At 54.2% G+C, this 26,440-nt stretch overlaps 3 protein-coding genes and 4 long non-coding RNA genes across 26 annotated transcripts; 4 read left to right on the forward strand and 3 right to left on the reverse strand.

Annotated features, from left to right (window-relative positions):
* Positions 1-21: 21 nt before the first annotated feature.
* On the forward strand, positions 22-24,472 carry ZFTRAF1 (zinc finger TRAF-type containing 1). Its single transcript, XM_051774327.1, has 6 exons — positions 22-360; positions 13,235-13,473; positions 18,041-18,252; positions 22,300-23,010; positions 23,472-23,534; positions 24,310-24,472. The coding sequence occupies exons 1-4, from the start codon at positions 46-48 to the stop codon at positions 22,689-22,691; spliced, it is 1,158 nt and encodes a 385-aa protein (XP_051630287.1). The 5' UTR covers positions 22-45; the 3' UTR covers positions 22,692-23,010; positions 23,472-23,534; positions 24,310-24,472.
* Positions 2,044-2,726, reverse strand: LOC127464155 (uncharacterized). The gene is made up of 3 exons (XR_007901206.1): positions 2,539-2,726; positions 2,322-2,489; positions 2,044-2,270 (listed from the first exon to the last, which is right to left on the reverse strand). It is a non-coding gene; the product is annotated as an uncharacterized LOC127464155 (long non-coding RNA).
* Positions 6,776-9,169, reverse strand: LOC127464154 (uncharacterized). 4 transcript variants are annotated; one of them, XR_007901203.1, is made up of 5 exons: positions 8,317-9,169; positions 8,132-8,196; positions 7,776-7,979; positions 7,227-7,292; positions 6,776-6,897 (listed from the first exon to the last, which is right to left on the reverse strand). It is a non-coding gene; the product is annotated as an uncharacterized LOC127464154 (long non-coding RNA). The 4 variants fall into 4 exon arrangements; XR_007901204.1 differs by lacking the exons at positions 6,776-6,897; positions 7,227-7,292; positions 7,776-7,979 and adding exons at positions 7,048-7,131; positions 7,358-7,476 and having other exon boundaries at positions 8,057-8,196; XR_007901202.1 differs by lacking the exons at positions 6,776-6,897; positions 7,227-7,292; positions 8,132-8,196 and adding an exon at positions 7,478-7,605 and having other exon boundaries at positions 7,882-7,979; positions 8,350-9,169.
* On the reverse strand, positions 13,557-16,218 carry LOC127464156 (uncharacterized). Of its 5 annotated transcripts, XR_007901210.1 has the most exons (6): positions 16,027-16,218; positions 15,806-15,916; positions 15,597-15,695; positions 15,278-15,376; positions 14,001-14,110; positions 13,667-13,779 (listed from the first exon to the last, which is right to left on the reverse strand). It is a non-coding gene; the product is annotated as an uncharacterized LOC127464156 (long non-coding RNA). The 5 variants fall into 5 exon arrangements; XR_007901211.1 differs by lacking the exons at positions 15,278-15,376; positions 15,597-15,695 and having other exon boundaries at positions 13,557-13,680; positions 14,001-14,209; XR_007901207.1 differs by lacking the exons at positions 15,278-15,376; positions 15,597-15,695 and having other exon boundaries at positions 14,001-14,209.
* LOC127464153 (uncharacterized) lies at positions 13,638-17,955 on the forward strand. 8 transcript variants are annotated; one of them, XR_007901200.1, is made up of 6 exons: positions 13,638-13,714; positions 14,134-14,228; positions 14,977-15,714; positions 16,255-16,364; positions 16,585-16,804; positions 17,124-17,936. It is a non-coding gene; the product is annotated as an uncharacterized LOC127464153 (long non-coding RNA). The 8 variants fall into 8 exon arrangements; XR_007901201.1 differs by lacking the exon at positions 13,638-13,714 and adding an exon at positions 13,966-14,058 and having other exon boundaries at positions 14,158-14,228; positions 17,124-17,955; XR_007901198.1 differs by lacking the exon at positions 13,638-13,714 and having other exon boundaries at positions 14,106-14,228; positions 14,977-15,395; positions 15,506-15,714; positions 17,124-17,935.
* Positions 18,267-20,772, forward strand: LOC127464150 (nascent polypeptide-associated complex subunit alpha, muscle-specific form-like). Of its 6 annotated transcripts, XM_051774325.1 has the most exons (3): positions 18,267-18,658; positions 19,771-19,857; positions 19,979-20,772. In XM_051774325.1, the coding sequence occupies exons 1-3, from the start codon at positions 18,285-18,287 to the stop codon at positions 20,691-20,693; spliced, it is 1,176 nt and encodes a 391-aa protein (XP_051630285.1). In that variant the 5' UTR covers positions 18,267-18,284; the 3' UTR covers positions 20,694-20,772. The 6 variants fall into 6 exon arrangements, with proteins under 6 accessions (XP_051630285.1, XP_051630280.1, XP_051630282.1 ...); XM_051774320.1 differs by having other exon boundaries at positions 18,267-19,857; XM_051774322.1 differs by lacking the exon at positions 19,771-19,857 and having other exon boundaries at positions 18,267-19,718; positions 20,299-20,772.
* LOC127464158 (uncharacterized) lies at positions 23,018-26,440 on the forward strand (the record flags this gene model as incomplete). The annotated part of the gene is made up of 10 exons (XM_051774328.1): positions 23,018-23,143; positions 23,270-23,295; positions 23,338-23,471; positions 24,079-24,243; positions 24,941-25,024; positions 25,128-25,209; positions 25,313-25,456; positions 25,519-25,542; positions 25,889-25,986; positions 26,235-26,440. Coding segments are annotated over exons 1-10 (964 nt in total), but the record flags the coding sequence as incomplete, so codon positions are not given.

The following is a 26,440-nucleotide window of genomic DNA, read 5'->3' on the forward strand; positions in this document are numbered from 1 at the left end:
GGCCCGTGAGGGCGGCCAAGATGGCGGCGGGGTGAGGCGGTGGCGATGGCGGCGATGTCCGGGGCGGAGGAGCGCGATCCCGGCGGCGGCCCCGCCGCCCCCGCCGCCCCCGCCGCGGCCCCGCCCGGCCCCGCGGCCCCGCTGTCGGCGGGGGCCGAGGCGGGCGGCGCCGAGGAGGCGGCGGCGCTGCTGGAGGCGGGCGCCGACCCCGACGCGCCGCCCAAGAAGCGGCTGAGGGCGGCGGGGAGCGGCCCCGGCGGGGCCGAGGGGGCGGCGGGCAGCGTGAAGCTGGAGGAGCGGCTCTACTCCGTGCTCTGCTGCACCGTCTGCCTCGACCTGCCCAAGGCCTCGGTCTACCAGGTACGGCCCGCCGCGGGGACTCCCCCCCCCGGGAGCACCGGGACAACCCCCCGGGGCACCGACAGACCCCCAGGGATGGGGACACCCCTCAGGGAACGGGGACACCCCTCAGGGACAGGGACACCCCCTCAGGGAACGGTGACACCCCCCCAGGGAATGGTGACACCCCGTCAGGGATGGGGACACCCCTCAGGGAACAGTGACACCCACCCGGGGCACCGACAGCACCCATGGGATGGGGACACCCCTCAGGGAACGGGGACACCCCCTCAGGGAACAGTGACAGACCCCCAGGGATGGGGACACCCCTCAGGGAACAGGGACACCCCCCCAGGGAATGGTGACACCCCGTCAGGGAACGGTGACACCCCCCTGGGGACACCCACAGCACCCAGGGGATGGGGACACACCCTCAGGGACGGGGACACCCCCTCAGGGAATGGTGACACCCCCTCATGACACCGACACCCCCCCAGGGAATGGTGACACCCTTCAGGGAATGGGGACACCCCCTCAGGGAACGGTGACACCCCCCAGTGACACCGACAGCACCCGGGGGATGGGGACACCCCTCAGGGAACGGTGACACCCCCTCAGGGAACGGGGACACCCCCAGTGACACCGAGAGCACCCATGGGATGGGGACACCCCTCAGGGAACGGGGACACCCCCCCCAGGGACGGGGACACCCCCCAGGGAACAGTGACACCCCTCAGGGACAGGGACACCCCCCAGGGAACAGTGACACCCCCAGTGACACCGAGAGCACCCATGGGATGGGGACACCCCCCAGGGAACAGTGACACCCCCAATGACACCAACAGCACCCGTGGGATGGGGACACCCCTCAGGGATGGGGACACCCTCCCAGGGGACAGTGACACCCCCCTGGGCTTCCTCGGTCACCGAACGGGCCAGTGAACCCCCCCCCGAGGCACCGACACCCCCCAGGCCCATCAACCCCCACCTAAAGGGTCTCCCTGGCCCCTTGTGGGCCACTGAACCCCCTCACTGTGGCCACCAAGTGCCCCCCTGGGGACACGGGGACACCCCCCCCAGGACCACTGAACCCCCTCCCAGGGCTACTGATATCCCCCCCAGTCCCCTCATGGGCCACTGAAACTCCCCCCAGGGCCACCAACCCCCCCAGTCCCTTCATGGGCCACTGAAACCCCCCCCAGGGCTACCAACACCCCCAGACCCCTCAAGAGCCACTGAAACCCCCCCCAGGGCCACCAACCCCCCCAGTCCCTTCATGGGCCACTGAACCCCCCCTGGGGCCACCAACAACTCCAGTCCCCTCATGGGCCACTGAACCTCCCCCCAGGGCCACCAACCCCCCCCAGTCCCTTCATGGGCCACTGAAACCCCCCCCAGGGCCACCAACACTCCCCACATGGGGTGTTCTTGTCCCCTCATGGGCTACTGAACCCCCTCCAGGGCCACCAACCCCCCCAGTCCCTTCATGGGCCACTGAAACCCCCCCAGGGCCACCAACTCCCCCCAGTCCCCTCATGGGCCACTAAACCCCCCCCAGGGCCACCAACTTCTCCTGGGGCCACTGCCACCCCCCAGGGCCTCCATGTCCCCTCATGGGCCACTGAACCCCCCACCAGGGCCACCAACCCCCCCCCAGTCCCTTCATGGGCCAGTGAAACCCCCCCTGGGGCCACCAACCCCCCCAGTCCTCTCATGGGCCACTGAAACCCCCCCAGGGCCACCAACCCCCCCCAGTCTCTTCATGGGCCACTGAACTGCTACCAGGGCCACCAACACCCCCCACCTGGGGTGTCCTTGTCCTCTTGTGGGCCACTGAACCCTCCCCCAGGGCCACCAACCCCCCCAGTCCCTTCATGGGCCACTGAAACCCCCCGAGGGCCACCAACCCCCCCCAGTCCCCTCATGGGCCACTGAACCCCCCCCCAGGGCCACCAAATCCCCCCAGTCCATTCATGGGCCACTGAACCCTCCCCCAGGGCCACCAACACCCCCAGTCCCTTCATGGGCCACTGAAATCCCCCCTGGGGCCACCAACCCCCCCAATCCCTTCATGGGCCACTGAACCCCCCTCCAGGGCCACCAACACCCCCTACCTGGGGTGTCCTTGTCCTCTTGTGGGCCACTGAACCCTCCCCCAGGGCCACCAAACCCCCCCAGTCCCCTCATGGACCAGTGAACTCCCCCCAGGGCCACCAACCCCCCCAGTCCCCTCATGGGCCACTGAAACCCTTCCCGGGGCCACCAACCCCCCCAATCCATTCATGGGCCACTGAAACCCCCTCCAGGGCCACCAACCCCCCACAGTCCCCTCATGGGCCACTGAAACCCCCCCAGGGCCACCAACCCCCCCAGACCCCTCAAGGGCCACTGAAACCCCCCCAGGGCCACCAACACCCCCAGTCCATTCATGGGCCACTGAAATTCCCCCCAGGGCCACCAACCCCCCCAGTCCCTTCGTGGGCCACTGAACCCCCCTCCAGGGCCACCAACACCCCCCAGTCCCCTTCATGGGCCAGCAACTCCCCCAGTCCCCTCATGGGCCACGGAAACCCCCCCCAGGGCCACCAACTCCCCCCAGTCCGTTCATGGGCCACTGAAACTCCCACAGGGCCACCAATCCCCCCCGTCCCCTCATGGGCCACTGAACCCCCCCCAGGGCCACCAACCCCCCCAGTCCCTTCGTGGGCCACTGAACCCCCCCCCAGGGCCACCAACCCCCCCAGTCCCTTCATGGGCCACTGAACTGCTCCCAGGGCCACCAACCCCCCCAGTCCTTTCATGGGCCACTGAAACACTTCCTGGGGCCACCAACCCCCCCAGTCCCCTCATGGGCCACTGAAACCCTTCCCGGGGCCACCAACCCCCCCAATCCATTCATGGGCCACTGAAACCCCCTCCAGGGCCACCAACCCCCCACAGTCCCCTCATGGGCCACTGAACCTCCCCAAAGGGCCACCAACCCCCCCAGTCCTTCCTCCCCCCCTTCCTCCCCCCTCCTCTTCCTCCTCCTTCCCGGGATATCCTGAAATTTGGGATTTAATTAAAGGCGCCGGCGCCGCCTTAACGAACTCCCGTAATTAACTCCCATAATTAACTCCCGTAATTAACAACCATAATTAATTAATGACCGTAATTAACAACTGTAATTAACTCCAGCTCCGAGGAGGGGTCACTCTCTTGCCATTCCCTCTTTTCCTGGGGGGGAATTCCCGACTTCCTTTTGACATTCCCACTTTTTTTTTTCTTGGCATTCCCATCTTTTTTTGGGGGAGATTCCCATCTTTTTTTTATTTTTGGGAGGGGCATTCCCATTTTATTTTTTTTTTTGGAGGGAGATTCCCATCTTTTTTATTTTTGGGAGGGAGATTCCCATTTTTTTTTTGGAGAGATTCCCATCTTTTTTTCTTTTTTTTTGGGAGGGGGATTCCCATCTTTTTTTTTTGGCATTCCCTTCTTTTTTTGGAAAGATTCCCATCTTTTTTCTTATTTTTGGGAGGGGCATTCCCATCTTTTTTTTGGAGAGATTCCCATTTTTTTTTATTTTTGGGAGAGGAGGATTCCCATCTTTTTTTTTTGGAGGGATTCCCATCTTTTTTTTTGGGAGAGGAGGATTCCCATCTTTTTTTTTGGAGAGATTCCCATCTTTTTTTTATTTTTGGGAGGGGAATTCCCATCTTTTTTTTTGGGAGGGGGAGATTCCCATCTCTTTTTTTTGGGAGAGGAGGATTCCCATCTTTTTTTTTTGGAGAGATTCCCATCTTTTTTTTTGGGAGGGGGATTCCCATCCCTTTTTTTTGGCATTCCCTTCTTTTTTTGGAGAGATTCCCATCTTTTTTTGGAGAGATTCCCATCTTTTTTTTATTTTTGGGAGGGGGATTCCCATATTTTTTTTTGGGAGGGGAATTCCCATCTTTTTTCTTTTGGGAGAGGAGGATTCCCATCTTTTTTTTTTTTGGAGGGAGATTCCCATCTTTTTTTTTATTTTTGGGAGGGGCATTCCCATTTTATTTTTTTTTTTGGAGGGAGATTCCCATCTTTTTTATTTTTGGGAGGGAGATTCCCATTTTTTTTTGGAGAGATTCCCATCTTTTTTTCTTTTTTTTTGGGAGGGGGATTCCCATCTTTTTTTTATTTTTTGGTAGGGGAATTCCCATCTTTTTTTTTTTGTTATTCCCTTTTTTTTTTGGGGGAGATTCCCATCTTTTTTTATTTTTGGGAGAGGGAGAGTCCCATCTTTTTTTTATTTTTGGGAGGGGGATTCCCATCTTTTTTTTTTGGCATTCCCTTTTTTTTTTGGAGGGATTCCCACCTTTTTTTTATTTTTGGGAGGGGAATTCCCATTTTTTTTTGGGGAGAGGGGGATTCCCATCTTATTTTTTTGGAGAGGAGAGATTCCCATCTTTTTTTTTGGAGAGATTCCCATTTTTTTTTTTTTTTGGGAGAGGGGGATTCCCATTTTTTTTTGGGATGGATTCCCATCTTTTTTTTGGAGAGATTCCCATCTTTTTTTATTTTTGGGAGGGGAATTCCCATCTCTATTTTTTTGGAGAGGAGAGATTCCCATCTTTTTTTTGGAGAGATTCCCATCTTTTTTTTATTTTTGGGAGGGGCATTCCCATTTTTTTTTTTTGGAGGGAGATTCCCATCTTTTTTATTTTTGGGAGGGAGATTCCCATTTTTTTTTTGGAGAGATTCCCATCTTTTTTTCTTTTTTTTTGGTAGGGGAATTCCCATCTTTTTTTTTGGTATTCCCTTTTTTTTTTTTGGGGGAGATTCCCATCTTTTTTTTTTTATTTTTGGGATGGATTCCCATCTTTTTTTTATTTTTGGGAGAGGGATTCCCATCTTTTTTTTTTGGGAGAAGGGGGTTCCCATCCCTTTTTTTTGGCATTCCCTTCTTTTTTTGGAGAGATTCCCATTTTTTTTTTATTTTTGGGATGGATTCCCATCTTTTTTTTTTGGAGAGATTCCCATTTTTTTTTTTATTTTTGGGAGAGGGGGATTCCCATCTTTTTTTTTTTGGGAGGGAGATTCCCATTTTTTTTTGGAGAGATTCCCATCTTTTTTTCTTTTTTTTTGGGGGAGGGGGATTCCCATCTTTTTTATTTTTGGGAGAGGAGGATTCCCATCTTTTTTCTTGGAGAGATTCCCATTTTTTTTTTTTTTGGGAGAGGGGGATTCCCATCTTTTTTTTTGGAGGGATTCCCATCTTTTTTTTTTGGAGAGATTCCCATTTTTTTTTTATTTTTGGGAGAGGAGGATTCCCATTTCTTTTTTTTTTTTGGGAGAGGGGGATTCCCATCTTTTTTCTTGGAGAGATTCCCATCTCTTTTTTTTTTGGGAGGGGGATTCCCATATTTTTTTTTGGCATTCCCTTCTTTTTTTGGAGGGATTCCCACCTTTTTTTTTTTTTGGGAGAGGAGGATTCCCATCTTTTTTTTTGGAGAGATTCCCATCTTTTTCTTTGGTAGAGGAGAGATTCCCATCTTTTTTTTTGGAGACATTCCCATCTCTTTTTTTTTTTTGGGAGAGGGGGATTCCCGACTCTTTGCGCTCCGGGGCCGCTCTTCCCCCCTGGATTTTGGGATGGCTGGATCCAGAGGGATCTCCACTGGAGGGTTTCTGGGATAAACCATTTTTGGGATCCTCTGGGACGTCACCCTTGGAAAAACCCGGAATAAATCCCGGATGTTTGTCCTAATTCCCGGGACAGAGTCCGGCCTTTCCCATCCCGCCCCGGATTGAAGCTGGATCCGGATCTGGCCATCTCCCAGTTATCCCAAGGGTGGGAATCCGGCTGGAATTTTGGGATGTGACCCCTCTGGAAGCTTCCAGCTCATCCTGGATCTCAAGCCGGATCAAGGAAGGATTTTCCCCCCCCCTTGGAGATTCCCGATCCGTCGGGAACGGCCCCGGATGATCCACAGGGAGCAGAGATCCGGCTCTTCCCGCCCCGTCCCGATGGATCCAGAGGGATCTCGGCTGGAGGTTTTCTGGGATACACTATTTTTGGGATCCTCTGGGACGTCACCCTTGGAAAAACCCGGAATAAATCCCGGCTGTTTGCGCTCCGGGGCCGCTCTTCCCCCCTGGATTTTGGGATGGATGGATTGGGATCATCCCGGCTCCGTGTCCTCTCCTGGGCAGCCGCTGGAAACGTCTCCCAAACTCATTTTTGCCCTAAAACCGGGAATTTCCTGGAGGGCGCCGGAAGGATCCGGCGATCCCGCCTGAATCCGGCGTCGATCCGCTTTGATACCCCGGATCCCAACGGGAACAAACCGGAATAAACCAGCTCTGGATCTCCTTCGCCTGACCCTGCTCCTCTGGCTCCTCTGGAATCCCCGATCCCGGCATTCCAAGCCCTCGGAGCTGCTCCCTGACTCCTCTGGAATCCCCAATCCCAACATTCTGAGCTCCTCTGGAATCCCCAATCCCGGCATTCTGAGCTCCTCTGGAATCCCTGATCCCGGTGTTCCGAGCCCTCGGAACCGCTCCCGTTGCTCCTCTGGAATCCCCAATCCCGGCATTCCGACCCTCGGAGCCGCTCCCTGGCTCCTCTGGAATCCCCAATCCCGGCATTCCGAGCCCTTGGAGCCACTCCCTGGTTCCTCTGGAATCCCCAATCCCAGCGTTCTGAGCTCCTCTGGAATCCTCAATCCCAGTGTTCCGACCCTTGGAGCCGCTCCCTGGTTCCTCTGGAATCCCCAGTCCTGACGTTCCGAGCTCCTCTGGAATCCCCAATCCCGGCATTCCGAGCCCTTGGACCTGCTCCCTGGCTCCTCTGGAATCTCCAATCCCGGCGTTCCGAGCCCTCGGAGCCGCTCCCTGGCTCCTCTGGAATCCCCCATCCCAGCATTCCAAACTCCTCTGGAATCCCCAATCCCGGCATTCCGAGCTCCTCTGGAATCCCCAATCCCGGCGTTCCGAGCCTTTGGATCTACTCCCTGGTTCTTCTGGAATCCTCAATCCCAATGTTCCGAGCCCTCGGAGCCACTCCCATTGCTCCTCTGGAATCCCCGATCCCAGCGTTCTGAGCTCCTCTGGAATTTCCAATCCCAGCATTCTGAGCTCCTCTGGAATCCCCAATCCTGGCATTCCAAGCCCTCGGAGCCACTCCCTGACTCCTCTGGAATCCCCAATCCCGGCATTCTGAGCTCCTCTGGAATCCCTGATCCCGGTGTTCCGAGCCCTCGGAACCGCTCCCGTTGCTCCTCTGGAATCCCCAATCCCGGCATTCCGACCCTCGGAGCCGCTCCCTGGCTCCTCTGGAATCCCCAATCCCGGCATTCCGAGCCCTTGGAGCCACTCCCTGGTTCCTCTGGAATCTCCAATCCCGGCATTCCGAGCTTCTCTGGAATCCCCAATCCCAGCGTTCTGAGCTCCTCTGGAATCCTCAATCCCAGTGTTCCGACCCTTGGAGCCGCTCCCTGGTTCCTCTGGAATCCCCAATCCCAACATTCCGAGCTCCTCTGGAATCCCCAATCCCAACTTTCCGAGCCCTCGGAGCCACTCCCCAACTCCTCTGGAATCCCCAATCCCGGCGTTCCGAGCTCCTCTGGAATCCCCAATCCCAACATTCCAAACTCCTCTGGAATCCCCAATCCCAGCATTCCGAGCTCCTCTGGAATCCCCAATCCTGGCTTTCCGACCCTTGGAGACGCTCCCTGACTCCTCTGGAATCCCCAATCCCAACGTTCCGAGCTCCTCTGGAATCCCCGATCCCAACATTCCGAGCCCCTCTGGAATCCCCAATCCCAACATTCCAAACTCCTCTGGAATCCCCAATCCCAACATTCCGAGCCCCTCTGGAATCCCCAATCCCAACATTCCGAGCTCCTCTGGAATCCCCAATCCCAACTTTCCGAGCCCTCGGAGCCACTCCCCAACTCCTCTGGAATCCCCAATCCCGGCGTTCCGAGCTCCTCTGGAATCCCCAATCCCAACATTCCAAACTCCTCTGGAATCCCCAATCCCAACATTCCAAACTCCTCTGGAATCCCCAATCCCAACATTCCGAGCCCCTCTGGAATCCCCAATCCCAACATTCCGAGCTCCTCTGGAATCCCCAATCCCAACATTCCGAGCTCCTCTGGAATCCCCAATCCCAGCATTCCGAGCTCCTCTGGAATCCCCAATCCCAACATTCCGACCCCTCTCAGCCGCCGGGGAACATTCCCGCCTTGGGGATCCCACAGAACCGGGATTTTGGGAATTCCCTGGGATTTTGGGAACCTTTTCCCCCCTCTTTCCGTGTCATTCCCGTCTATTCCCGGGAGGGGGGAAAATTCCCATCTTTTTTTTTATGGATTCCCAGCTTTTCTTGTCATTCCTTTTTTTTTTGGGAAGGATTCCCATCTTCCTTTTGGGATTCCCCCTTTTTTTTGGCATTCCCATCTTCCTTTTGGGATTCCCCCTTTTTTTTTGGGAAGGATTCCCATCTTCCTTTTGGGATTCCCCCTTTTTTTTTTGGGAAGGATTCCCATCTTCCTTTTGGGATTCCCCCTTTTTTTTTTGGGAAGGATTCCCATCTTTTTTTAGAAGGATTCCCCCTTTTTTTTTGGCATTCCCATCTTTTTTTAGAAGGATTCCCCCTTTTTTTTTGGCATTCCCATCTTTTTTTAGAAGGATTCCCCCTTTTTTTTTGGCATTCCCACCCTTTTTTCTGGGATTTTTCCCGGAGCCCGACCAGGATCCCTCTGGAATTCGAGCTGGCTGCTCCCAACCAAGCCATTCCCGGGATTCCCAGTCCATGGAACTGTGGGATCCGGGGATTTTTTGGGAATCTTCTCCCCTCTTTTGGTGTCGTTCCCGGTTTTTTTTTTGGGGAGGGATCCCCCAAATCCCATGGGATTGGGTTGGATTCCCATGGAAGCAGAGGAGGGAATGGGATGAAGGGTTTTTTTTTAATTAAGAATAAAAAAATAGGAATAAATAGTAGGAATAAATATTAGGAATAAAATACTAGGAATAAATATTAAAAATAAATATTAGGAATAAATATTAGGAATAAATGCTAGGAATAAATATCAGGAATAAGTAATAGGAATAAATACTAGGGATAAATATTAGGAATAAATGCTAGGAATAAATATTAAGAATAAAAAATAGGGATAAATAGTATGAATAAGTATTAGAAATAAATATTAAGAATAAAAAATAGGATTAAATAGTAGGAGTAAATATTAGAAATAAATATTAAGAATAAAAAATAGGAATAAATGCTATGAGTAAATATTAAAAATAAATATTAAGAGTAAAAAATAGGAATAAATACTAGGAATAAATATTAGGAATAAATACTAGGAATAAAGACTAGGAATAAATATTAGGAATAAATGCTAGAAATAAGTATTAGGAGTAACTATTAAGAATAAAAATAGGAATAAATACTAGGAATACATATTAGTAATAAATATTAAGAATAAAAAATAGGAATAAATATTAGGGATCAATACTAGGAATAAATATTAAGAATAAAAAATAGGGATAAATAATAATAGTAAATATTAGGAATAGATATTAGGAATAAATACTAGGAGTATACTGAAGGAGGAGCAGGCCACGTGCCCCAACTGATCCCAGACCCCCCCAAATCCATGGAGAGCCCCAAAACCTGATCCCAGACACCCCAAAATCCATGGGGAGCCCCAAAACCTGATCCCAGACACCCCAAATCCATGGAGAGCCCCAAAACCTGATCCCAGACACCCCAAATCCATGGAGAGCCCCAAAAACTGATCCCAGACACCCCAAATCCATGGAGAGCCCCAAAAACTGATCCCAGACACCCCAAATCCATGGAGAGCCCCAAAAACTGATCCCAGACACCCCAAATCCATGGGGAGCCCCAAAAACTGATCCCAGACACCCCAAATCCATGGAGAGCCCCAAGAACTGATCCCAGACACCCCAAATCCATGGAGAGCCCCAAAAACTGATCCCAGACACCCCAAATCCATGGAGAGCCCCCAAAAACTGATCCCTGACACCCCAAATCCATGGAGAGCCCCAAAAACTGATCCCAGACCCCCCAAATCCATGGAGAGCCCCAAAATCTGATCCCAGACACCCCAAATCCATGGAGAGCCCCAAAAACTGATCCCAGACACCCCAAATCCATGGAGAGCCCCAAAAACTGATCCCAGACCCCCCAAATCCATGGAGAGCCCCAAAAACTGATCCCAGACACCCCAAATCCATGGAGAGCCCCAAAAACTGATCCCTGACACCCCAAATCCATGGAGAGCCCCAAAAACTGATCCCTGACACCCCAAATCCATGGAGAGCCCCAAATCCATGGAAAACCACAGAAACTGATCCCAGGCCCCCCAAATCCATGGAGAGCCCCAAAAACTGATCCCAGACCCCCCAAAACCCCCCAAAACCCACTATCAGACCCCCCAAAAACTGTTCCATGTGATCCGCCAAATCCCGGACCAGGGCCAGGTGCTGCTGCTGGGGCTGGGAGAGGGACACCCCAAATCCATGGGGAGCCCCAAAAACTGATCCCAGACACCCCAAAATCCATGGAGGGCCCCAAAAACTGATCCCAGACACCCCAAATCCATGGGGAGCCCCAAAAATTGATCCCAGACACCCCAAAATCCATGGAGAGCCCCAAAAACTGATCCCTGACACCCCAAATCCCCTCCTTGCCCCAAAAACTGATCCCAGACACCCCAAATCCATGGAGAGCCCCAAAAACTGATCCCAGACACCCCAAAATCCATGGGGAGCCCCAAAATCTGATCCCAGACACCCCAAATCCATGGAGAGCCCCAAAAACTGATCCCAGACCCCCCAAATCCATGGAGAGCCCCAAAAACTGATCCCAGACCCCCCAAATCCATGGAGAGCCCCAAAAATTGATCCCAGACACCCCAAATCCATGGAGAGCCCCCAAAAACTGATCCCAGACCCCCCAAATCCATGGAGAGCCCCAAAAATTGATCCCAGACACCCCAAATCCATGGGGAGCCCCAAGAACTGATCCCTGACACCCCAAATCCATGGAGAGCCCCCAAATCCATGGAGAACCCCAAGAACTGATCCCAGACACCCCAAATCCATGGAGAGCCCCAAAAATTGATCCCAGACACCCCAAAATCCATGGAGAGCCCCAAAAACTGATCCCTGACACCCCAAATCCATGGAGAGCCCCAAAAACTGATCCCAGACACCCCAAAATCCATGGAGAGCCCCAAAAACTGATCCCAGACACCCCAAATCCATGGAGAGCCCCAAAAACTGATCCCTGACACCCCAAATCCATGGAGAGCCCCAAAAACTGATCCCAGACACCCCAAATCCATGGAGAGCCCCCAAATCCATGGAGAACCCCAAGAACTGATCCCTGACACCCCAAATCCATGGAGAAACAAACCCCCCCTGGTGAAACCAGAATGGTGTTCTTCTGGGTGTTCGTCCGCCACCGACTCCAAACCCTTCCCTCCACCAGGAATCCACCCACGAATTCCCAATTCCCTCCCCCCTGACCAGGCTCTTCTTCCCAATTCCCGGTGCTGGGACCCCCTGACCGGGCTCTTCTCCCCCCAGTGCACCAACGGGCACCTGATGTGCGCCGGCTGCGAGATCATAAATATTAGGAATAAATATTAGGAATAAATATTAGGAATAAATATTAGGAATAAATATTAGGAGTAAATGCTAGGAATAAATACTAGGAATAAATATTAGGAATAAACAATAGGAATACATATTAGGGATAAATAGTAGGAATAAATAGTAGGAATAAATATTAAGAATAAATAATTGGAATAAATACTAGGTATAAATATTAGGAATAAATACTAGGAATACATATTAGGGATAAATAGTAGGAATAAATACTAGGAATACATATTAGGGATAAATAGTAGGAATAAATATTAGGAATAAATATTAGGAATAAACAATAGGAATAAATACTAGGAATAAATATTAGGAATAAAATACTAGAAATAAATATTAGGAATAAACAATAGGGATAAATATTAGGAATAAAATACTAGAAATAAATATTAGGAGTAAACATTAAGAATAAACCATAGGAACAAATACCAGGAATACCCAGGACTAATTCCCTGGAGAAAGAAACCCCCCTGGTGAAACCAGACCGGGGCGTCTCCGGGTGTTCTCCTGGGAAGAGGCTCCAAACCCTTCCCTTCCCTCCACCAGGAATCCACCCATGAATTCCCAGTTCCCTGTCCCCTGATGGCTCTTCCTGTGTCCCCCCAGTGCACCAGTCCCCTGACCGGGCTCTTCTTCCCGATTCCTGACGGTGGGACCCCCTGACCAGGCTCTTCTCCCCCCCAGTGCACCAACGGGCACCTGATGTGCGCCGGCTGCTTCATCCACCTGCTGGCGGACGCGCGGCTGAAGGAGGAGCAGGCCACGTGCCCCAAGTGATCCCAGACCCCCCCAAATCCATGGAGAGCCCCCATATCCATGGAGAGCCCCAAAAACTGATCCCAGACCCCCAAAAACCCCCAAAAACCCACTATCAGACCCCCCAAAAACTGTTCCATGTGATCCGCCAAATCCCGGGCCAGGGCCAGGTGCTGCTGCTGGGGCTGGGAGAGGGACACCCCAAATCCATGGGGAGCCCCAAAAACTGATCCCAGACACCCCAAATCCATGGAGAGCCCCCAAATCCATGGAGAACCTCAGAAACTGATCCCAGACACCCCCAAATCCATGGAAAGCAAACCCCCCCGGTGAAGCCAGACCGGGGCGTCCCCGGCTGTTCTTCCACCACCGACTCCAGACCTCCCCGCCGGGAATCCACCCGCGAATTCCAAACCCCTCCCTCCGCCGGGAATCCGCCCAAATTCCCGATGGGACCCCCTGACCGGGCTCTTCTCCCCCCCAGTGCACCAACGGGCACCTGATGTGCGCCGGCTGCTTCATCCACCTGCTGGCGGACGCGCGGCTGAAGGAGGAGCAGGCCACGTGCCCCAACTGCCGCTGCGAGATCAGCAAGAGCCTGTGCTGCCGCAACCTGGCCGTGGAGAAGGCGGTCAGCGAGCTGCCCTCCGAGTGCGGCTTCTGCGCCCAGCAGTTCCCCCGCTCCCTGCTCGAGAGGCACCAGAAGGAGGAGTGCCAGGACCGGTGGGGATGCCCCGGGGGTCGGGGTTCCGGGGGGTTGGCGGTGGTGGGGTTGGGGTGGAGATGTTTTGGTGGATCCATCGAGGCTTTCTTCCCGTTCTCAAGTCCGTCCCTGGTGGGATCTCAGCTCCTTGGGGAGTGATGGAGTCGTGGCAAAGCCCCTGGCACAGGGTGTTCCCACTCCAGAATTCCCCCTTGGCATCATCCCACCTCCTTGGGAAGCCCTGAGTCAGCTCCAGAGTCAGTTCCCTCTCCAGCCCCTGGCACAGGGTGTTCCCACCCCAAAATTCCCCCTTGGCATCATCCCACCTCCTTGGGAAGCCCTGAGTCAGCTCCAGAGTCAGTCCCCTCTCCAGGCCTTGGCAAAGGGTGTTCCCACCCCAAAATTCTTCCCTGGTGGGATCTCATCTCCTTGGGGAGCTCTGAGGTGGCTTCATGACCATGGCAAAGCCAGTTCTCTCTCCAGGCCCTGGCACAGGGTCTGACACAGGGTCTTCCGACCCCAAAATTCCCCTTTGACATCATCCCACCTCCTTGGGGAGCTCTGAGGTGGCTTCATGACCATGGCAAAGGCAGTTCTCTCCCCAGGTCCTGGCACAGGGTGTTCCCGTTCCAAAATTCCCCCTTGGCATCATCCCACCTCCTTGGGAAGCCCTGAGTCAGCTCCAGAGTCAGTTCCCTCTCCAGCCCCTGGCACAGGGTGTTCCCACCCCAAAATTCTTCCCTGGTGGGATCTCATCTCCTTGGGGAGCTCTGAGGTGGCTTCACACCCATGGCAAAGGCAGTTCTCTCTCCAGGCCCTGGCACAGGGTCTGGCACAGGGTCTTCCCCCCCAAAATTCCTCCCTGGCAGGATCCCATCTCCTTGGGAAGTGATGGAGCCAGTTCTGGAGTCGTGGCAAAGCCAGTTCTCTCTCCAGGCCCTGGCACAGGGTCTTCCCACCCCAAAATTCCCCCCTGACATCATCCCACCTCCTTGGGAAGCCCTGAGTCAGCTCCAGAGTCAGTTCTCTCTCCAGGCCCTGGCACAGGGTGTTCCCACCCCAAAATTCTTCCCTGGTGGGATCTCATCTCCTTGGGGAGCTCTGAGGTGGATTCACACCCATGGCAAAGGCAGTTCTCTCTCCAGGCCCTGGCACAGGGTGTTCCAACCCCAAAATTCCCCCTTGGCATCATCCAACTTCTTGGGAAGCCCTGAGTCAGCTCCAGAATCAGTTCTCTCTCCAGCCCCTGGCACAGGGTCTTCCCACCCCAAAATTCTTCCCTGGTGGGATCTCATCTCCTTGGGGAGCTCTGAGGTGGCTCCACACCCATGGCAAAGGCAGTTCTCCCTCCAGCCCCTGGCACAGGGTCTTCCCACCCCAAAATTCTTCCCTGGCATCATCCCACCTCCTTGGGAAGCCCTGAGTCAGCTCCAAAGCCAGTTCTCTCTCTAGCCCCTGGCACAGGGTGTTCCCACTCCAGAATTCCCCCTTGGCATCATCCAATCTCCTTGGGGAGCTCTGAGGTGGCTTCATGACCATGGCAAAGCCAGTTCTCTCTCCAGGCCCTGGCACAGGGTGTTCCCACCCCAAAATCCCTCCCTGGCACTATCCCACCTCCTTGGGAAGTGATGGAGTCGTGGCAAAGGCAGTTCCTCCTCTAGGCCCCTGGCACAGGGTGTTCCCACCCCAAAATTCCCCCTTGACATCATCCCACCTCCTTGGGGAGCTCTGAGGTGGCTTCATGACCATGGCAAAGGCAGTTCCCTCTCCAAGCCCTGGCACAGGGTGTTCCCACCCCAAAATTCCCCCTTGGCATCATCCAACTTCCTTGGGAAGCCCTGAGTCAGCTCCAGAGTCAGTTCTCTCTCCAGGCCCTGGCACAGGGTGTTCCCACCCCAAAATTCCCCCTTGGCATCATCCCACCTCCTTGGGGAGCTCTGAGGTGGCTTCATGACCATGGCAAAGCCAATTCTCTCTCCAGCCCCTGGTACAGGGTGTTCCCACCCCAAAATTCTTCCCTGGTGGGATCTCATCTCCTTGGGGAGCTCTGAGGTGGCTTCACACCCATGGCAAAGGCAGTTCTCTCTCTAGCCCTTGGCACAGGGTGTTCCCACCCCAGAATTCCCCCTTGGCATCATCCCACCTCCTTGGGAAGCCCTGAGTCAGCTCCAGAGTCAGTTCCCTCTCCAGCCCCTGGCACAGGGTGTTCCCACCCCAAAATTCTTCCCTGGTGGGATCTCATCTCCTTGGGGAGCTCTGAGGTGGATTCATGACCATGGCAAAGGCAGTTCCCACTCTGGCCCCTGGCACAGGGTGTTCCCACCCCAAAATTCCCCCTTGGCATCATCCCACCTCCCTGGGAAGTGATGGAGCCAGCTCTGGAGTCATGGCAAAGCCAGTTTCTCCTCTAGCCCCTGGCACAGGATCGTCCCACCCCAAAATTCCCCCTTGGCATCATCCCACCTCCTTGGGGAGCTCTGAGGTGGCTTCATGACCATGGCAAAACCAGTTCTCTCTCCAGGCCCTGGCACAGGGTGTTCCCACCCCAAAATTCATCCTTGACATCATCCAACTTCCTTGGGAAGCCCTGAGTCAGCTCCAGAGTCAGTTCTGTCTCCAGGCCCTGGCACAGGGTCTTCCCACCCCAAAATTCTTCCCTGGTGGGATCTCATCTCCTTGGGGAGCTCTGAGGTGGATTCATGACCATGGCAAAGGCAGTTCTCTCTCCAGGCCCTGGCACAGGGTGTTCCCACCCCAAAATTCTTCCCTGATGGGATCTCATCTCCTTGGGGAGCTCTGAGATGGCTTCACACCCATGGCAAAGCCAGTTCTCTCTCCAGCCCCTGGCACAGGGTGTTCCCGTTCCAAAATTCCCCCTTGACATCATCCCACCTCCTTGGGGAGCTCTGAGGTGGCTTCACGCCCATGGTAAAGCCAGTTCTCTCTCTAGCCCCTGGCACAGGGTGTTCCCACCCCAGAATTCCCCCTTGGCATCATCCCACCTCCTTTGGGAGCCCTGAGTCAGCTTCAGAGTCATGGCAAAGCCAGTTCCATCTCTGGTCCCTGGCACAGGGTGTTCCCATCCCAAAATCCCTCCTTGAAATCATCGCATCTCTTTGGGGAGCTCTGAGGTGGCTTCACACCCATGGCAAAGGCAGTTCCCTCTCCAGCCCCTGGCACAGGGTGTTCCCATCCCAAAATTCTTCCCTGGTGGGATCTCATCTCCTTGGGGAGCTCTGAGGTGGCTTCACGACCATGGCAAAGGCAGTTCTCTCTCCAGGCCCTGGCACAGGGTCTTCCCACCCCAAAATTCCCCCCTGACATCATCCCATCTTCTTAGGGAGCTCTGAGGTGGCTTCATGACCATGGCAAAGCCAGTTCTCACTCTGGCCCCTGGCACAGGGTCTTCCCACCTCAAAATTCCTCCCTGGTGGGATCTCATCTCCTTGGGAAGTGATGAAGTCGGGGTAAAGGCAGTTCCTCCTCTAGCCCTTGGCACAGGGTCTTCCCACCCCAAAATCCCTCCTTGAAATCATCCCATCTCCTTGGGGAGCTCTGAGGTGGCTCCACACCCATGGCAAAGGCAGTTCTCTCTCCAGGCCTTGGCACAGGGTGTTCCCACCCCAAAATTCCCCCTTGGCATCATCCCACCTCCTTGGGGAGCTCTGAGGTGGCTTCACACCCATGGCAAAGACAGTTCTCTCTCCAGGCCCTGGCACAGGGTCTTCCCACCTCAAAATTCCATGTCTCTCCCAGATTCCCAAGCCTTGCTTTTACATCCAGCTGCACCACTGATGGTTTTCCATGTCTCTCCCACATTTTCCAGTCTTCCTTCTGTATCCAACTGATGGTTTTCCATGTCTCTCCCATTCCCAAGCCTTGCTGCACCACTGGTGGTTTTCCATGTCTCTCCCACATTTCCCAGTCTTGCTTCTTGATCTGGCTACCAATGATGGTTTTCCATGTCTTATCCAGACCTTCCAGCCTTGCTGTGCCACTGATGGTTTTCCATGTCTCTCCCACATTTCCCAGTCTTCTGGATGTGGCTACCAATGATGGTTTTCCATGTCTCTCCCACATTCCCAAGCCTTGCTGTGCCACTGATGATTTTCCACAGCTCTCCCACATTATCCAGCCTTTCTTTGGATCCAGCTGCACCACTGATGGTTTTCCATGTCTCTCCCACATTCCCAAGCCTTACTGTGCCACTGACAGTTTCCCATGTCTCTCCCAGATTCCCAAGTCTTGCTTTTGCATCCAGCTGTGCCACTGATGGTTTTCCATGTCTCTCCCAGATTTCTCAGTCTTGCTTCTGGATCTGGCTACCACTGGTGGTTTTCCATGTCTCTCCCACATTCCCAAGTCTTGCTGTGCCACTGACAGTTTTCCATGTCTTATCCAGACTTTCCAGCCTTTCTTTTGCCCCCACCTTCCCCCCCCCACGCTTTCCCACCCCTCTCCCATCCCTCCCATCCTCTCCTTGTGATCCCTCCTCCCTTCCCACCGCCCGCCCCTCCCACCCCACCTCATTCCCGCCCCTCCCCGCCCCTGCCCTGACATTTTTCCCTGTTTTCCCTGTTTTCCCAGGGTGACCCAGTGCAAGTACAAGCGGATTGGGTGCCCCTGGCAGGGCCCCTACCACGAGCTGACGGTGCACGAGGCCGAGTGCACCCACCCCACCAAGACGGGCAACGAGCTCATGGAGATCCTGGACGAGATGGACCAAACGAGGAAGAAGGAGATGCAGCTCTACAACAGCATCTTCAGCCTGCTCAGCTTCGAGAAGATCGGCTACACAGGTATCCGGGGAATCCTGGGAATCCTGGGAATCATGCACGGACCCATGGGTTGGGGAGGGGGGGTGTTGGCCTTCCGAGCGCAAAGCCCGGGGGCTCCTCGTGCCATGGGGGCTCCTCATCCCCTTCCCACAATTCCCACACACCCTGGTGGCTCCTCATCCCCTTCCCACAAACCCCGGGGGCTCCTCGTCCCCCGGTGGCTCCTCATCCCCTTCCCACAATTCCCACAAACCCTGGTGGCTCCTCATCCCCTGCTGGCTCCTCATCCCCTTCCCACAAACCCTGGGGGCTCCTCATCCCTTTCCCATGCTCCTCATCCCTTTCCCACAAATCCTGGTGGCTCCTCATCCCCTGGTGGTTCCTCGTCCCCTGGGGGTTCCTCATCCCCTTCCCACAAACCCTGGTGGTTCCTCATCCCCTTCCCACAAACCCTGGGGGCTCCTCGTCCCCTGGGGGTTCCTCATCCCCTTCCCACAAACCCTGGTGGTTCCTCATCCCCTTCCCACAAACCCTGGGGGCTCCTCGTCCCCTGGGGGCTCCTCATCCCCTTCCCACAATTCCCACAAACCCTGGGGGCTCCTCATCCCTTTCCCACAAATCCTGGTGGCTCCTCATCCCCTTCCCACAAACCTTGGTGGCTCCTCATCCCCTGGTGGTTCCTCGTCCCCTGGTGGCTCCTCATCCCCTTCCCACAAGCCCTTTTGACTCCTCATCCCCTTCCCACAAACCCTGGAGGCTCCTCATCCCCTTCCCACACACCCTGCTGGCTCCTTGCCCCCTGCCCACAAACCCTGGGGGCTCCTCATCCCCTTCCCACAACCCCTGGTGACTCCTCGTCCCCTGGGGGCTCCTCATCCCCTTCCCACAAACCCTGGGGGCTCCTCATCCCCTGGAAGCTCCTCATCCCTTTCCCACAAACCCCTGGTGGCTCCTCATCCCCTTCCCACAAACCTTGGTGGCTCCTCATCCCCTGGTGGTTCCTCGTCCCCTGGTGGCTCCTCATCCCCTTCCCACAAACCCCAATGGCTCCTCATCCCCCGGGGGCTCCTCATCCCCTTCCCACAAAACCTGGAGGCTCCTCATCCCCTTCCCACAAACCTCAGTGGTTCCTCATCCCCTTCCCACAATTCCCACAAACCCTGGATGCTCCTCATCCCCTTCCCACACACCCTGCTGGCTCCTTGCCCCCTGCCCACAAACCCTGGGGGCTCCTCATCCCTTGGTGGTTCCTCATCCCCTTCCCACAAACCCTTGGTGGCTCCTCATCCCCTGGTGGCTCCTCATCACCTTCTACAAACCCCAATGGCTCCTCATCCCCTTCCCACAAACCCTGGGGGCTCCTTGACCCATCCCACAAACCCTGGGGGCTCCTCATCCCCTTCCCACAAACCCTGGTGGCTCCTCATCCTCTTCCCACAATTCCCACAAACCCTGGTGGTTCCTCATCCCCTTCCCACAAACCCCTGGTGGCTCCTCATCCCCTGGGGGCTCCTCATCCCCTTCCCACAAACCCCGGAGGCTCCTCATCCCCTGGGGGCTCCTCATCCCCTTCCCACAATTCCCACAAACCCTGTGGGCTCCTCCTCCCCTTCCCACAAACCCCTGGTGGTTCCTCATCTCCTTCCCACAAACCCCGGGGGCTCCTCATCCCTTGGTGGTTCCTCACCCCCTTCCCACACACCCTGGGGGCTCCTCATCCCCTTCCCACAATTCCCACAAACCCCAGTGGCTCCTCATCCCCTGGGGGCTCCTCATCCCCTTCCCACACACTGTGGGGGCTCCTTGCCCCCTTCCCACAAACCCTGGGGGCTCCTCATCCCCTGGGGGCTCCTCATCCCCTTCCCACACACTGTGGGGGCTCCTTGCCCCCTTCCCACAAACCCTGGGGGCTCCTCATCCCCTGGGGGCTCCTCATCCCCTTCCCACACACTGTGGGGGCTCCTCATCCCCTTCCCACAAACCCTGGGGGCTCCTCATCCCCTGGGGGCTCCTCATCCCCTTCCCACAAACCCTGGGGGCTCCTTGCCCCCTTCCCACAAACCCCAGGGGCTCCTCATCCCCTGATGGCTCCTCATCCCCTTCCCACAATTCCCACAAACCCCAGGGGCTCCTCATCCCCTGATGGCTCCTCATCCCCTTCCCACAAACCCCGGGGGCTCCTCATCCCCTGGTGGCTCCTCATCCCCTTCCCACAATTCCCACAAACCCTGGTGGCTCCTCATCCCCTTCCCACAAACTCTGGTGACTCCTCTTCCCCTGGGGGCTCCTCATCCCCTTCCTACAAACCCCGGGGGCTCCTCGTCCCATGGGGGCTCCTCATCCCTTTCCCACAAACCCTGGGGGCTCCTCATCCCATAATTCCCACAAACCGTGGGGGCTCCTCGTCCCATGGGGGCTCCTCATCCCCTTCCCACAAACCCCGGGGGCTCCTCGTCCCCTAGGGGCTCCTCATCCCCTTCCCACAATTCCCACAAACCCTGGGGGCTCCTCCTCCCCTTCCCACAAACCCTGGTGGTTCCTCATCCCTGTGGGCTCCTCCTCCCCTTCCCACAAACCCCTGGTGGTTCCTCATCTCCTTCCCACAAACCCCGGGCGCTCCTCATCCCTTGGTGGTTCCTCACCCCCTTCCCACACACCCTGGGGGCTCCTCATCCCCTTCCCACAATTCCCACAAACCCCAGTGGCTCCTCATCCCCTGGGGGCTCCTCATCCTCTTCCCACACACTGTGGGGGCTCCTTGCCCCCTTCCCACAAACCCTGGGGGCTCCTCATCCCCTGGGGGCTCCTCATCCCCTTCCCACAAACCCTGGGGGCTCCTTGCCCCCTTCCCACAAACCCCAGGGGCTCCTCGTCCCCTGATGGCTCCTCATCCCCTTCCCACAAACCCCGGAGGCTCCTCGTCCCCTGGGGGCTCCTCATCCCCTTCCCACAATTCCCACAAACCCTGGGGGTTCCTCCTCCCCTTCCCACAAACCCTGGGGGCTCCTCATCCCCTTCCCACAAACCCCGGGGGCTCCTCGTCCCCTGGGGGCTCCTCATCCCCTTCCCACAATTCCCACAAACCCTGGGGGTTCCTCCTCCCCTTCCCACAAACCCTGGTGGTTCCTCATCTCCTTCCCACAAACCCCGGGCGCTCCTCATCCCTTGGTGGTTCCTCACCCCCTTCCCACACACCCTGGGGGCTCCTCATCCCCTTCCCACAAACCCCAGTGGCTCCTCATCCTCTGAGGGCTCCTCATCCCCTTCCCACAAACCCCTGGTGGCTCCTCATCCCCTGGGGGCTCCTCATCCCCTTTCCACACACTGTGGGGGCTCCTCATCCCCTTCCCACACACCCTGGTGACTCCTTGCCCCCTTCCCACAAACCTTGGTGGCTCCTCATCCCCTGGTGGCTCCACATCACCTTCTACAAACCCCAATGGCTCCTCATCCCCTTCCCACAAACCCTGGGGGCTCCTCATCCCCTTCCCACAATTCCCACAAACCCTGGGGGCTCCTCATTCCCTGGTGGTTCCTCATCCCCTTCCCACAAACCCTGGGGGCTCCTCATCCCTTTCCTGGAATGTTGTAGGACCCTGATGAGTCCCTTTGGGATCTGGGGATGGTTCCAGGAATGTTGTAGGACCCTGATGAGTCCCTTTGGGATCTGTTGGTTATCCTGGAATGTTGTAGGACCCTGATGAGTCCCTTTGGGATCTGTTGCTGATCCTGGAATTTTGTAGGATCCTGATGAGTCTCTTTGGGATCTGGGGATGCTCCAGGAATGTCTCAGGACCCTGATGAGTCCCTTTGGGATCTGTTGGTTATCCTGGAATGTTGTAGGGCCCCTCTGGGATCTGTTGCTGGTCCCTGGACTCCCGTTGGCCATGGCAAACCCTCCCAGCCCCCATCAGGATCTCCCCCTCCCCCCTTTTCCGTAGGCCCCGTTCCCTCCTCCCGCTCCCCCCGGGGTCGGCCGAGGTTGCCCGGGGTGGTCCCCAGAAGGGGGTTTGGGTGCCCCAATCCCCCCCAAACCCCCCCTCTGCCACCCTTCTCCCTGTGTCCCAGAGGTGCAGTTCCGCCCGTACCGCACCGACGACTTCATCACGCGGCTCTACTACGAGACGCCGCGGCTCACCGTCCTCAACCAGACCTGGGTGCTCAAGGCGCGGGTCAACGACTCGGAGAGGAACCCCAACCTGTCGTGCAAGCGCACGCTCTCCTTCCAGCTCATCCTCAAGAGCAAGATCAACTCCCCCATGGAGTGCTCCTTCCTGCTGCTCGAGGGGCCCTACGACGACGTGAAGATCAACCCCGTCATCTACCACTTCGTCTTCAGCAACGAGAACAACGAGACCGACTACATGGCCCTGCCCATCGTCGACTCGGTGGAGTGTAACAAACTGCTGGCGGCCAAAAACATCAACCTCCGGCTTTTTATATTCCAAATCCAAAAATGAGACTGGGAAAAACGAAACAAAAAAAAAAAAGGACCCCCTCGGATCCTCCCTCTCCTTTTTACCCCCCCTCTCTCCTTCACCCCCCCAACCCTCCTCCTCCTCCTCCTCCTCCTCCTCCTCCTCCTCCTCCTCCTCCCGGCGGCGTTCGGTTGGGAAGCGGCGGAGAAACGGCGAGAAAGCGGCGAGAGGCGTTGGGGGAAACCCCGGTGGGATGTCTTGGAACAGTCAGAAAAGTGGGGGAACCCAATGGGAATGGCTTGAGACCGTCAATAAATGGCTCAAAAGTGACAAAAAGTGGTGGGAAACCATCAAAAAGTAGGTTGAGACCGTGAAAAAAATGGACTAAAAGTGACAAAAAACTTTGGGAAACCCCGGTGGGAAGTCTTGGAACAGTCAAAAAGGTGGGGGAACCCAATGGGAATGGCTTGAAAGAGTCAATAAATGGCTCAAAAGTGACAAAAAGTGGTGGGAAACCATCAAAAAGTAGGTCGAGACCAGGAAAAAATGACCTAAAAGCGACAAAAATTGGTGGGAAACCAACGGGAATGTTTTCAAACCATCAAAAAATGGCTTGAAAGTGACAAAAAAATGGCCTAAAAGCGACAGAAAATGGTGGGAAAGCATCAAAAAGTAGGTCGAGACCATGAAAAAATGGCCTAAAAGCGACAAAAATTTGTGGGAAACCAACAGAAAATGGTGGGTAACCAACGGGAATGGCTTGAAATCGTCAATAAATGGCCTAAAAGTGACAAAAAATGGTGGGAAACCATCAAAAAGTAGGTTGAGACCGTGAAAAAATGGCCTAAAAGCGACAGAAAATGGTGGGAAAGCATCAAAAAGTAGGTTGAGACCACAAAAAAATGACCTAAAAGTGACAAAAATTGGCCTGAAACCAACATAAAATGGTGGGTAACCAACGGGAATGGCTTGAAATCGTCAATAAATGGCCTAAAAGTGACAAAAAATGCCCGGGAAGCAACAAAAAGTGTTGGGAAAACCCAGTGGGAAGTCTTGGAACCATCAGAAAAGTGGGGGGAACCCAATGGGAATGGCTTGAAATCGTCAATAAATGGCTTGGAAGTGACAAAAAGTGGTGGGAAACCATCAAAAAGTAGGTCGAGACCATGAAAAAATGGTCTAAAAGGGACAGAAAATGGTGAGAAACCATCAAAAAGTAGGTTGAGACTGTGAAAAAATGGCCTAAAAGCGACAAAAATTGGTGGGAAACCAACGGGAATGTTTTCAAACCATCAAAAAATGGCCTGAAACCAACAGAAAATGGTGGGAAACCAATGGGAATGGCTTGAAATTGTCAATAAATGGTCTAAAAGTGACAAAAAAAAGGCCTAAAAGCGACAGAAAATGGTGAGAAACCATCAAAAACTAGGTTGAGACCGCGAAAAAATGGCCTAAAAGTGACAAAAAGCTTTGGGAAACCCTGGTGGGAAGTCTTGGAACCGTCACAAAAAGGTGGGGGAACCCAATGGGAATGGCTTGAAATCGTCAATAAATGGCTCAAAAGTGACAAAAAATGGTGGGAAACCATCAAAAAGTAGCTTGAGACCAGGAAAAAATGGCCTAAAAGCGACAAAAATGGTGAGAAAGCATCAAAAAGTAGGTTGAGACCACGAAAAAATGACCTAAAAGCGACAAAAATTGGTGGGAAACCAACGGGAATGTTTTCAAACCATCAAAAAATGACCTGAAACCAACAGAAAATGGTGGGAACCCAATGGGAATGGCTTGAAATTGTCAATAAATGGCTCAAAAGTGACAAAAAATGGTGGGAAACCATCAAAAAGTAGGTTGAGACCACGAAAAAATGGCCTAAAAGCGACAAAAATGGTGGGAAATCATCCAAAGGTGGGTTGAAATCGTCAATAAATGGCCTAAAAGTGACAAAAAAAGGTGGGAAACCATCAAAAAGTAGGTTGAGACCACAAAAAAATGGCCTAAAAGCGGGGGAAAAATGGTGGAAAACCAATGAAATTGTCAAAAAACGGCTTAAAAGTGACAAAAAGTGTTGGGAACCCAACGGGAATGGCTTGAAACCATCAAGAAATGGCTCGAAAGTGGCAAAAAATGGCCTAAAAGTGACCCAAAAATGGTGGGAGACCCAATGGGAGTGGCTTGAAACCCTCAAAAATTGGTTTGAAACCGTCAAAAAGGGGTGGAAAGCCAAGGGGAAGGTCTTGGAAGCATAAAATGATGGTGGAAAACCAACGGGAAGGTCTTGAATCCATGAAAAGATGGTGGGAAACCAACGGGAAGGTCTTGAAACCATCAAAAAATGGCTTAAAACTGACAAAAAGTGATGGAAACTCAACGGGAAGGTCTTGGAAGCATCAAATGATGGTGGAAACCCAACGGGAAGGGTTTGAAACCCTCAAAAATTGACTGGAAACCATCAAAAATGGGTGGAAACCCAACGGGAAGGTCCTGGAAGCATCAAAGGATGGTGGAAACCCAACGGGAAGGTCTTGGAAGCATCAAAGGATGGTGGAAACCCAATGGGAAGGTCCTGAAACCATCAAAAAATAGTGGAAGCCCAACAGGAAGGTCTTGAAACCCTCAAAAAATGGCTTAAAACCGACAAAAACTGATGGAAACCCAATGGGAAGGTCTTGAAACCCTCAAAAAATGGCTTAAAAATGACGAAAACTGATGGAAATCCAATGGGAAGGTCTTGGAAGCATCAAAGAATGGTGGAAACCCAACGGGAAGGTCTTGGAAGCATCAAGGGATGGTGGAAACCCAATGGGAAGGTCTTGAAACCATCAAAAAATGGCTTAAAACCGACAAAAACTGATGGAAACCCAACGGGAAGGTCTTGGAAGCATCAAAGGATGGTGAAACCCAATGGGAAGGGTTTGAAACCATCAAAAATTGACTGGAAACCATCAAAAATGGGTGGAAACCCAATGGGAAGGTCCTGGAAGCACCAAATGGTGGAAACCCAACGAGAAGGTCTTGAAACCATCAAAAAGTGGTGGAAACCCAATGGGAAGGTCTTGAAACCATCAAAAAATGGCTTAAAACCAACAAAAATTGAGGGAAATCCAACGGGAAGGTCTTGGAAGCATCAAAGGATGGTGAAACCCAATGGGAAGGGTTTGAAACCATCAAAAATTGACTGGAAACCATCAAAAATGAGTGGAGACCCAAGGGGAAGGTCTTGAAACCATCAAAAAGTGGTGGAAACCCAACGGGAAGGTCTTGGAAGCATCAAAGGATGGTGGAAACCCAATGGGAAGGTCTTGGAAGCATCAAAGGATGGTGGAAACCCAATGGGAAGGTCCTGAAACCATCAAAAAATAGTGGAAGCCCAACAGGAAGGTCTTGAAACCCTCAAAAAATGGCTTAAAACCGACAAAAACTGATGGAAATCCAATGGGAAGGTCTTGGAAGCATCAAAGAATGGTGGAAACCCAACGGGAAGGTCTTGGAAACTATCAAAAAGTGGTGGAAACCCAACGGGAAGGTCTTGAAACCCTCAAAAAATGGCTTAAAACCGACAAAAACTGATGGAAACCCAATGGGAAGGTCTTGGAAGCATCAAGGGATGGTGGAAACCCAACGGGAAGGTCTTGAATCCATGAAAAGATGGTGGAAACCCAACGGGCAGGTCTGGGAAGCAGCGAGAGCCGCGTCGGGAGCGGCCGGAAGGTTCCGGGGCCCCCCCAAAGCGTCGGGAGCGGCCGGAACGGGGGCGTTTCGAGGCCCCGCGTGGGAGGAGGAGCCGGGCGGGG

Source organism: Manacus candei, unplaced genomic scaffold (genome assembly GCF_025592945.1).
Source record: "Manacus candei isolate 608988 ecotype Guabito, Panama unplaced genomic scaffold, ASM2559294v1 h1tg000196l, whole genome shotgun sequence".
NCBI classification, from domain to species: Eukaryota; Metazoa; Chordata; class Aves; order Passeriformes; family Pipridae; genus Manacus; species Manacus candei.

Bases quoted from the DNA above. Each gene is read 5' to 3' on its own strand.
- LOC127464150 (XM_051774320.1), top strand. From the start codon at position 18,285: ATGCACGGACCCATGGGTTGGGGAGGGGGGGTGTTGGCCTTCCGAGCG. The intron at 19,858-19,978 runs GTGGTTCCTCAT...CACAAACCCCAG, and splicing joins CCCCTTCCCACAAACCCCTG to TGGCTCCTCATCCCCTGGGG.
- ZFTRAF1 (XM_051774327.1), top strand. From the start codon at position 46: ATGGCGGCGATGTCCGGGGCGGAGGAGCGCGATCCCGGCGGCGGCCCC. The intron at 361-13,234 runs GTACGGCCCGCC...TCTCCCCCCCAG, and splicing joins CCAAGGCCTCGGTCTACCAG to TGCACCAACGGGCACCTGAT. The intron at 13,474-18,040 runs GTGGGGATGCCC...CTGTTTTCCCAG, and splicing joins AAGGAGGAGTGCCAGGACCG to GGTGACCCAGTGCAAGTACA.